Source organism: Myotis davidii, unplaced genomic scaffold (genome assembly GCF_000327345.1).
Source record: "Myotis davidii unplaced genomic scaffold, ASM32734v1 scaffold64, whole genome shotgun sequence".
In the NCBI taxonomy this organism is placed as follows: domain Eukaryota; kingdom Metazoa; phylum Chordata; class Mammalia; order Chiroptera; family Vespertilionidae; genus Myotis; species Myotis davidii.
In genome coordinates this window covers 4,328,231-4,340,168 of record NW_006296226.1, presented here as the reverse complement: position 1 = coordinate 4,340,168, position 11,938 = coordinate 4,328,231, and the positions used below count along the sequence as shown (strand labels likewise).

The following is an 11,938-nucleotide window of genomic DNA, read 5'->3' as shown; positions in this document are numbered from 1 at the left end:
GGGGGAGGAGATCAACCAAAGAACCTTCATGCATGTATATAAGCATAACCAATGGACATAAGACACTGGGGGATAGGGGAGGCTAGGGGACTATCTAGGGCGGGGGGAAAAAATGGACACATATGTAATACCCTTTGTAATACTTTAAGCAATAAAAAAAAAAAAACTCACCTGAAAACATTTTTACAAAATCATCAGTAGACATATTCATCACCACATCTGCCTGATCAGATGGCTCTCCATATCCGGCATTCCCACCCTTGTTTTTAAGATCAAGAAACCATGTTCCACCATCTTCACCTACACGGAAGGTAAAGATATAGAAATAAATGCCAAAGAAGCCCTGTTCTTCTTCAACTTAATAACATTACAATTACAATAATCTTATATACTGCTTCTTCCCAGGCTAAAATCCCAAGGACTCTATCATTTTCAGCAAATATTTATTAAATACTTATTTTGTACCTGGCACTAGGCTAGGCTTTGAAGACTCTGCATAAGCCAGCTCTTACAAAAGAGGAATTGGATGGTGATGTGGAGCCAGGAGATCCCAACTGGAACTGAGATTTTTAAAGTTAAGTAAGAACTAGCTAGGTAAGAAACTAAAAAAAATATAGTAGGATCAGAAGATAGAAAGAGAGTAGATATTGGCATTGGGAATGGTGAGTTGCTTTGGATAGTTTCAAATTGAGGCACCTTTGTGCTAGCCAAGTGAAATTGTCAAATGAAGTCTTACTAGATTGGAAATATAGATATATAAGTAGTCTATTCATATGGAGGTTCCTAGTGAAAGTCTGTGGAGTGCTAAGACAGTGATCTGAAGAACATCCTTGAAGGACAAAGGAGAAGCATCTGACACAGGATACTGAGAAGGATGATTACAGATAGAGAAGGAAAGCTCTTGTCAAAGAAGCCAAGAAAAGGGAGGATTTCCAGAAGGAAACAGTGGCCAACACCATCAAATACTCCAGAGTTGTGATAAGGTAAGAATGACAAATGCTCACTGGTGACACAGAAGCCACCAAGGACCCTGGTGAAAACAAATTCAGGGAATGAAGAAAAATGATACCACCGCAGAATGAATCGCAGATGAAAATAAGTTTTACTTATTGTGTTTAAAATAATAGAACAGACTGAGAACGTTAAAATACATTTGGGAAGGAGGCTGCAGGATGAACAGGTGGAAGAGAGGGAACAATTAATAGCACAAAGTCTCTGAGGAAGCCAGGGGAAATGGAATCTAGAACTTTGCTATTCAAAGTGGGATCCATGGACTGAATACTGTCATCAACTGTCAGAAATGCAGAATTCAGATCCCACCTCAGACCTGCCTACTGCATTGTAGCCTGAAACCAGGTAATTAGCATGAATTTTAAAGCTTGCGATGCACTGATCTAGAGTTGAGCTCTATTCCATTGGGAGGAGAAGAGAGGATGATGCCTATAATGGTTAATTTAATATCAGATGAAAGGAAGCTGAAGCAATTTATCTGTAGGCTTATATTATCTCTGTAAAAGAGGAGATGGAATTATCCATTGAAACTGGCAGGGAAGTGGTGAAGGGAGAGATGGAAGATTTGAGGAACACTGAGGTTTAAAATAGTCACTGTGGAAAATGAGGTAGTAAGCTATCACAGAAACACAGAATTCTGAGGTGCTGCGTAGACCCCAGTAGAGGAGGGACAATGATGAATCTCTACTGGTACAGATCCACTGGGTGGTGTGATTTTTTATTTTTATTTATTTTTTGTTTCTCCAGCAGATTTCGCAGTCTAGATGCAACTGTGGGGCAGCCAGATAGTTTGATTCAGTCAGGACTAGGTTTTTGGCAGACTGTGACATAAGCAAAGAGGTCCAGAAGTTTAGGATATAGGCAAGAGAGTGACTGAATCAATGGACGTGGATTCTAAGGACAGAAAAAGAAGGAAGGCTCGGCTGGTGTGGCTCAGTGGTTGAATGTCAACCAATGAATCAGTAGGTCACGGTTCAATTCCCAGTCAGGGCACATGCCCGGATTACAGGCTCAATCGATCAATGATTCTCTCTCATCATTAATATTTTTATCTCTCTCTCCCTTCCTTTCTGAAATCAATAGAAATATATTTTTAAAAAACAAAAACAAAGAAAAGCAAGTAAAAACAGGAAGGTACAGATGAATTAAGATAAAATAGAGGAGAGAAAAAAAATAAAAGAACTGATAATGTCAGTTTCCATACAGTAGGAATGAAGTAGCTAGTCTTAAAACTGTCATTACCATGTTAGTACTATATTGAGAAGAAAAATATTGAGGTTTTAAAAAGCTGACTACATTCAGACTGACTTGAATCATCTCAAAAATAAAAATGGCAAGCGCTCACGGTGGATAATAAATTATTGTATTACACCACCTGTCTTGATCCACATGCCCTTCTAAGTAGGATTCCTCTCAATTACTTAACAGTGAAAGTATTTGTAACATTTTATTTTATATCTGCCCATATACACTGATGTTAACTTAAAAATACATATCAGTAGTTACTGGTTATTTTGAAATGGCTACATTCTAGGATAAGGGTTCTCCATACAGTCAGCTAGATAGGGGATTCCTGGAGGCTGATTTTTGTCCAAGGGAAATATCCTCCTTTGTTTCCTGAAACGCTCAGATAACCAGCGTAATCCTTACCCGAGAGTTCAAACTGATAAACTGCTTGAGTGGCTTTAACAAGGTCATCACTGAGAGAGGCCTTAACGATTCTAAAGGTTTCTTTCACAGCTCCAGAAGGTGGTTTTGATGGTGGCTGCTGCTCTTCTTTCAACTTTGTACCAGCACCTGCAAAATAATTGTTGATGAAAATGGCTATAAAGGCTAGGCAAGATAAGGCCACACACAAAATTAATCAACAGAATAAACTTGCTACCAATTATACCTGTTTGACCAAAGTGACAAATATATTCAGTGGCATCTGAAAGCATAAATCAAAATAAGGGAATAAAAAAAAAATAACGGAATAACAGCCAAACACATCAATTTTTACTCTCCAAGTAAAAGACTGATTCTCAGGTTAGATTTAAAAAGAGCAAAAGCATACGGCACTTATAATAAATGGGCCTAAACAAACTATTGGAATTTTAGGGGGTATTAATTAATCACTCCTTTACTATCCACTCTGAATTCTAAAACCAAATGAAAAAAGAACACACCAGAGTCAGAAAGATGGAGATGTCAACTGTGTACTTAGTGGAGCTGAACTGGAGATCATAGTCAGTAGAGTCAGTAGATACAACTATGTAAGCTTTAATGGAAAGATATTTAGAGCATCTCAATTACTTAAAACAAACAAACATACAGCTAGCAGCCCCAACACAGCTTCTCCTAATTTCACACTAAATAAATATAAAAATGTACAAGCTCGGCTGCGGCAGCTCAGTGGCTGAGTGTCAACCTATGAACTAGGAGGTCACAGTTAAGGACTCCCGGGCAGGGCATATGCCCACGTGTTGCAGGCTAGATCCTGGATCATGCAGGAGGCAGTCAATCAATGATTCTCTTTCTGTTTCTATCTCTCTCTCTCTCTCCCTCTCCCTTCCTCTCTGAAATAAAAAATATATATATGTTTTTTTTTAAATATATATTTTTTTAAATGTACCCCCCCTCCCCCCAAAAAAAGACAAATACTAAACATCACCTAGACTGACACACCATTTACTGTCAGGATCTAGGAAGAAAGGTCAATAACTCTAAGGTAGATGAAGTCAGCCTCAGAAACACAGGACTGCCTGTGCTTCACACCTCATAAAAGATATCAATGGAAGAAAAGCTCTGCTCACCTGAACAAAGAAGAAAGGTTCTCATCAGACTCTGATCTTATACTAAAATCTATCCCTCTGTTTTATAATACTGATTTCAAGAAATCCCCACATTTCTTCTTCTTTTTAAAGTAGCTACCTTTTTAATTTTTAAAAGTTATTTATTGAGTTTGAGAGGGAGAGAACGAAAGAGTGAGAGAAACATCTATTGGTCGCCTCCCACACACACCCCAACTGGGGATGGAACCTGAAACCCGGGGATGCGCCCTGGCCAGGAATCAAACACACCACCTTTTGGTGTATGACACTATGCTCCAACCAATTGAGCCACACCGGGCAGGGTGCCCCCATATTTCAATCCAATTTCACAGCTCCCAAATACCAGCGAAGCAGACAGAAGGTGAGGTCCTATTGGTGGTGCATCCTGGGAAGAACACACCACCCAAAGCACGACCGATAAGGACAAGGAAGGGAAGGCCCTTGGCATCTCAGCATGCTGAAAGAGTAGTTTTTAAGCAGAGGAGGTAACAGAAGGCCCCATGTCAGCCCTGTACACAGCACCGGCAGAAGACAGAAATGTCCAATTCTCTATTTTGGAAAAAATATGTATCTTTATTTTTCTACATAATATATGGTCTATATCTTACCATGTGATTCCATTTTCTTAGTAACTGTATCTGGGTATTCATCTAAGAAGAAATCTGGTAACAAAGGATGGCCTGAAAAAATGACCCCCAAAATAATCAGGTTACTGTAAGAACTTCAATATATTAAGATTTTTAACACCTGTTTAATAAACATTGTATCTGTTTTTATTTAAATGGTGCAATGCAAAGACCCCCATGAGAACTGTTAAACTACCTGACCACTAAGCTAAAATACTTTCCCCATAACCCAGTTATCCTCCTTTTCTATGGAAAATTTCATCCCTAAGATCTAACGGAAGAGTGACATATTAAGCCCTTAACTGCTTTCCCAGGAGCCTTTGCCCCCTTCTCATCTATCCATGAAACCCTATGGCTACATCCCTACAAGGTGCTTAGGACTCGTTTCCTACCTGGCCCCCTAAGAGAAGGGAATTCCTGATTTAAAAAGGACTTGTCCCCATCTTTGTCTCTGTATCTGCTCCTCCCTCTCAGAGGATCAAAAACAAAACAAAACTGGACGGTGGGAATGCATTGGGTTTGTTCTATCGTAACACTTACCACAGTACCTAATCATATTACGTTCTCAACACTCTCAAATCTAAGATAGGGTTTTTAATTTAAATCAAATTTAAAATGTTGTGCATAAAGACACTATAATACCTGAAGTGATAATTACACTCTACCAGGCCCCAGAAGACCTGGATCTGATTCAGGTTCTGCCACTTACTAGCTGATACTCCTAGACAAAGGCTTAAGAATCTCTTTGGGCCTGTTTTTCTACTGTAAATATTAACTACTGAATACAGTGATTGTAGCATATGCCAGGCACTGTGCCAAGCACATTATATACATTATTGCATTTTGTTCTTACCAAAACCCTGTATGGAAGGTATCATTACAGTATTTTACCAGTAAGGAAAGTGAAGCTCAGAGAAAATGGTGATTCACCTAAAGTGCAGCTGAACTGGGATCTGAACCTGAGTTGTCTTTTCCCAAACTCCATGTTCTTACCCCCTAAACAATATTGCCTCCTTCACAGGATTGCTATGAGATTAGCTAGACAATGTATATAAAAGTGCTTTGTAAAACAGTGAAGAGCTATTTAATTCGATTCAGTTCAAACTGAAGAAACAGGGGTAATACAAATATAAACATCCAACCTAATGAATAATATTTAAAATATACTTTAGCACAAATAAACTAAATATAACATGTATTAAATATGTCTGTTATTTAGTGTGTGTTATAATTTATACATAAAGTAAAATGCATTATCATTACGATCATCATCTGCAATTTCAGAGAGGAAGAATGATTTGTGAACAAGGGGACTGCTGAGAACTTCTCACATCACACCCGTGTACATGGCACAGACTCTGCTCACTCACCTTCACCATTTACCATTAAGCTACTCAAAGAGACTGCACCTCAGAGATAAACTTTTAGAAAAAGCCCATAATCTTAAAAAGTTTTTGTGGAAAAAAACCACTGCTATATCTTCTGTTACCGTATCCTTGAATAAAATCTTTACTCTGTGATTTTAAGATCAACTTTAAAACTAATTTTCATATTTGGTTTTAAGATTTGGAAATGATTAATAGTTGATGTGACCTTCTGCATCTGTATATCCCTTAACTCACTTCTATTTTTCCTTTCTTCTTTAAGATGTGTTGGTATGGGGTTTTCCTTTTATTGGGAAGACAGCTTTTAAGAAAGCATATTAATTTTATAATCACAAAACCACACACACAAAAGAGATGTGTATTCCTTGCAGAAAATGTGGGGAAATGCCTCACTATATTTAAAAATAATAAGTATTACCTGGTTTAATTGCATAGACATCAAAATCTTTTATTCCTTCTTCTTTTAAGATGTTTTCATCAATAATAAAGTTGCCAGTAAAACTTTTAGGCTTTTTGAAAATGGAATACGCAGCATCTGCAATGATGTCAACTTTTCTACATTGGCTTTCAATACCGGATCCTCCCAGCATATCCATAGCAGCCGTGTGTATGGCTGCAGAGAAAACATACGCATCCATAACTCCAAATCAAACAGTAGGACTATGGAAGTGACAGCAAGACAGTTAATTTATCAGGTGATGAAAACAAGGTCCAGAGAGCTTGAAGCATTTGCTAAATGGCATAACTGGATAGAAAACATACGTTCCTTGCTCTTCACAACACTGCCTTATATAGAACTTCTTCATGAGACTCACAGCAAAAGTCAATTAGATTTTTCTGATTCAGAATACTTAAGAATTTGCATACCATTCTTGAGATTCAAGAAGCCGGTAAGGTATAATAGAAAGAGCACTGAGCTGTAAGGTGAGATTTTTATGCCAACTATGCTATTTTTTGGCAAGCCACTACCATCTTTGGGCCTCAGTTTCTTGTTTCTAAATATGGAGCTCCTTTCTTAAGTTGGTTGTCTCTCTTTCCTCTCTACTAGAATATGGCGACTTTGTTTTTATTTTTCATCACTGTATGCCCAATGCCTAAAACAATGACAAGCACACCATAAGCACTTAATAAGTACAAGTTAACGATAAGATCCACCACATAAAATTCAGTGATGATTTTTGGAAAGGAAAATAAGCAATATCTGTAATGAAAGCTGATAAACCTTGGATCACAAGATTCCTAAAGGTGACCCTACAATTTGAATCTAATTAAGGAATAACTGGGAAAGTATCTAGTAGCTTCGGATTGATTCTTCTGGTTACAGCTTGCTCAAAACAGACAGTAACAAGAGTCTTAAAAATCAATGGAAGATTTCCTTTCACATAAATATATGCAGCACATATCAGGTTTAAAACATCAGCATTGCCTTTGAGTCCTCCTTCTCTGGGGAAAGAGCTTATCTCACCTCTTTAACACCTACTGGCCCCTACCAAGCACATACATATATTCTTGGGCGTATTCAATGAAGCAAAGATATGACTTATAAAGTGTACCATTAAGAAAAAAAAAACCTCCCAATTAAACTATGATATATCATCAATTGTAAGAGCATTCTGATATCAAAGATGTAAAAATGTCAAAGCCTGGGCATCTCAGAATCAATGAAATATGGTAAAAACTGCCATGAGAACAAGTTGGAAAGTAGGTCCTTGTGAAAAAAAACACACTTAGTTTTGGTTTCTAGCACCAGAGAAGCCAGTTGCCACCTTGTCACCTTGGCCTCCCTGGTTAGCCAAGTCCCACGTCCATCTGCAATGTGGTCCAGGTGATAGAGGGCTGCAGCTGCTGTGATACTTCTATCTTCCTCTCTGTGGTCAGCACCAAGATCAGTAGCTGCATTCCCAGACTCCTCACCCCAGCCCACATGAAATCTATCCCAGGCGGACCTTCTTCTACCACAGTTGTTCTGGCCAGTGAAGAGGTAAGAAGCAGTAGACATTTTGAATAGCAGCCCTCATAACTCCTCTCCTCCCACCTTTCATTTCAGCAGAAACTATGAAGTAGATTTTATAAAAAGAAAAAAGTTGAATAGCTAAGAGCATGGGGTTCTTTTTTTTTTAATCCTCACCTGAGGATATGTTTCCATTGATTTTTAGAGAGTGTGGAAGGGAGAGGGAGAGACAGAGAGAAACACCAATGTGAGAGAAACACATTGATTGGTTGCCTCCCGCATGCCACTGAACAGGGCGGGGAGCTTGCAACCGAGGTACTTGCCCTTGACTGTAATCAAACCTGGGACCCTTCAGTCCCCAGGCTGACACTCTATCCACTGAGCCAAACTGGCTAGGGCTTTTATTTTTTATTTTTAAAGAAGTAGCCAGCACCTTGGATACCCTCTAAAATCCATTTTCATTGCCTCAATTATAGATAATGCTGTATTCTAGCTAGCTTTCCTGGCTCCTCTCTCCATTCTTACAAGCCATCCTATATTCAGATGCCAAATTAAACTTCTTCAACCCAACAACCATATCAGCCCACTGCTCCTGTTTTCCCACTGCTTATTATATCTCTCCTGCTTCTAAAATTCTAAAGTGGTTCTCTACTGAATATAGATTAAAATTCAAGCTCCTAAACTTGGTAATCAAGACCTGGGACCTAGTTCATTCACCTTCCCCCACCACCTCATACCCACTCAACATTCCAGTCAATCTGAGCATTACAGTTGCTCAAGGTCTGTGGGAAATAAAAAGCCTACACCCTATCACACAGACACCAGATCAAACTCCTTGTAGTTCCACCAACACATTATTTTCCCACTCTACAGCCTTTCTTGTTCCCTGCTGGAACAGGTCCCCACTGTCAGGAACACCTTGTCTCATTCTCCTTACTAACTCCAACAGATTCCTGTCTGTTTTGTCCTATAATACATCTTAAGCAACTAGAATAGATGCTCAATCAATATATGTTGGATAAATAAAATATAAAATTTTTACAGTCAGACAAGGCCTTTTCTAACTTTGTTACCCCTGGATCCCAAAAAAACTAAAGATTCGGAGAGTGGAGGCAGAGAAGGAAGAACAAAGTGCGATGGCAACAAAATCTTTCGTCTTTCACAATAAATAGTAAAACTTTTTGAAGGTGCCGAACCGGTTTGGCTCAGTGGATAGAGCGTCGGCCTGCGGACTGAGGGGTCCCAGGTTCGATTCCGGTCAAGGGCATGTACCTTGGTTGCGGGCACATCCCCAGTAGGGGGCGTGCAAGAGGCAGCTGATCAATGTTTCTCTCTCATCGATGTTTCTAACTCTCTATCCCTCTCCATTCTTCTCTCTGTAAAAAATCAATAAAATATATTTTAAAAAAAACTTTTTGAAGGTAAGGACTGCATCATATTCATCTTAGTACCTCCTAATGCCTTGTACAGAGAAGACACTTAATAAATTATATGAGTAATGAATAAGTAGTACAGAGCACTGTGCCTGGAATATAAAATGTTTGGAAGATTAATGAATAGAAATTTAAATACCAGGAGTACAAAGAGGGAAAATATGATGTTAGGACTTTTGTTATCTTGGAGCCCTTCCTTTCTAACTAACTGCCTGAATCTCACTAACTTTAGTAATAGCAATGTTTGATGTGGGAGGAGGAGGTTGAGAAGAAAAGGAAGTAGAAAAAGAGTCACAGTAAAGTGTAAACTTTTAAAGTCTTTGACTGTGATCCACAATAAGTAACACTTTTTACTGACATAACTAAGAATATAAATACGCCCTGACCGGTTTGGCTCAGTGGATAGAGCGTCAGCCTGCGGACTGAAGAGTCCCGGATTCAATACCGGTCAAGGGCATGTACCTTGGTTGCGGGCACATCCCCAGGTGGGGGTGTGCAGGAGGCAGCTGATCCGTGTTTCTCTCTCATGTTTCTGGCTCTCTGTCCCTCTCCCTTCCTCTCTGTAAAAAAATCAATAAAATATATATTTTTTAAAAGAATATAAATATATACACATACGCACTAACATATTTTATTCATATTGACATTTATATAGGAAACAAAAATTTATGAAATAATACTGACCCTTACTGTGTGCAGTACTCTCTAATATTTTCTATTTGATCCCATTAGAAATAAAACAAAACAACAAAAAATGTTGGCTGCTGCTTACTATATCAATTTCACAATTCACTAAATTGATTTTATGCCTCACTAAATAGATTTCATGACTCACCAATGAGTCTTGACATGTAATTTGAGAATGTTGTAGAAGCACTTTTTTTCACTCTCACCTTTTACCCCATTGCAAAGAATATTACTCTCCAGAAAATCTTAAAAGAACTGTGTCTGACACAGAAACATAAGAGATACAAAGGAGCAATAAAACATGGTTCTGATCCCACAATGGGCTAATAAGAAAAGGAGTCTTGGTCAAATTACAAAACAAAGAAATTTTTAACAATTGATTCTTGGAGTCCTTAGAACAGCGGTTCTCAACCTGTGGGTCGCGACCCCTTTGGGGGTCGAACAACCCTTTCACAGGGGTCGTCTAAGACCATCGGAAAACACATATATAATTACATATTGTTTTTGTGATTAATCACTATGCTTTAATTATGTTCAATTTGTAACAATGAAATTGGGGGTCACCACGACACGAGGAACTGTATTAAAGGGTCGCGGCATTAGGAAGGTTGAGAAACACTGCCTTAGAAGAAATATGGTGACTGGAGAGCTGGCTGCGAAAGCTTTCTTTTCCTAAGTTACATCAGCTACATGCCCCTGTGTTCCATAAATTCCTACCCACAGTCCCTTGTTTCCTCAGCTTCAATACCATTAGACCTCTCCCAACGGGTTGGAGCTGAGCAAATCCCTTCACCCACTGCACAGCAGATGGGAAGCAAAGATGAAAAGAAACCCTTCATCTGTTCCTAAGCTAGAATTCTGGTATGTTTCACACTGCCATATGTGGCGGTTCCGTGCAAGAGTACCTATACGGCTACAGTACTTCATAAAAATATTAGATTAAATGTGCTTTTAACAGTCAATTCCTACCAACTTAGTCATCTACTAGATGAAAAGGCCAAAAAAGTATCCCAGTACCCTACACAGTGTGCACCTCATGGTAACTGTCCAATAGGTGTTTGTGGAGTGATGAAAATAAATAAAACAATGCCGTATATGAATTCTAAAGTTGCATACAAAGTCCAGCCATATGTAGGTTCTGGTCACCTCAAGGGGGTCTAGGCACACTGTGAGCTCAGAATTCATGTGAAAGTAACATATAGGTCAGCTTATTATAGTGGAAAAAGACAAAGGTAGTAAGAATATAAGAAACTAATGAGGATTAAAAATATTTTAGAGAAACCAAGGTGGCGGCATAGGTAAACACCTGAAATTGCTGCCTCGCACAACCACTTCAAAACTACAACAAAAAGACAAAGCAGACATCATCCAGAACCACAGGAAGGCTGGCTGAGTGGAAATTCTACAACTAGAAGGAAAGAGAAAAGCACACTGAGACTCAGAGGAGGTGCGAAAGTAAAGTGCAGAGGTACGGAGGCGCATGTGGAAAGGGCTGGCAACAAGGACACCGGTGTCTTTTTCAATCGGGAGGGAGTCACAAGCTCCTGACGGCTCTGAACTCCAGTTCCGGGCAAGTCTCTGGGGACCCAGACTCATATGGGGAGAAACTGGACTGTCTGGCAGTGGGTGGAACTCAAGGGCAACTTTCTCTCAGAGGTGCTTGCAGTGATTACCGCGGGGCACTGAGATCCGGGGACCTCTTAGGGCAGGGCTGCGGATCAGCCATAGCTGTTTGCTCCGCCCTACTAATTCCCTGAGACCTCGCCCCACCCAAGCTACGAGCAGAGGCTTTTGCATATGAATGGGCTGGCCCTCTGAGATCTAAAATTACCTAACAAACTGAAGATGTGTCAGAGAGACACAGAACATCCAAAAGAAGGCCCAAGGCCCCACAGCAGCTTTCATTGCTTCACAGCTGGGCCTCATCTGGGCACCTCCAAACCCCAAACAAGAAGAGGAATCTGCAGATCTCTCTGTAGCTCCTACTGGGTAGCCTCAGGCTGAGGCCAAATTAGCACTTCCTTAGAGATCA

At 39.5% G+C, this 11,938-nt stretch overlaps 1 protein-coding gene across 1 annotated transcript in view; it reads right to left on the bottom strand.

Annotated features, from left to right (window-relative positions):
* Positions 1–11,938, bottom strand: part of HSDL2 (hydroxysteroid dehydrogenase like 2) — a 45,769-nt gene that overhangs the window by 8,270 nt on the left and 25,561 nt on the right. The window contains exons 7-10 of the mRNA XM_006771190.2: positions 6,254–6,448; positions 4,433–4,504; positions 2,662–2,808; positions 172–300 (exon numbers count right to left, since the gene is read on the bottom strand). Coding sequence (XP_006771253.1) covers positions 172–300; positions 2,662–2,808; positions 4,433–4,504; positions 6,254–6,448 — 543 coding nt within the window. The remainder of the gene's footprint in view (positions 1–171; positions 301–2,661; positions 2,809–4,432; positions 4,505–6,253; positions 6,449–11,938) is intronic.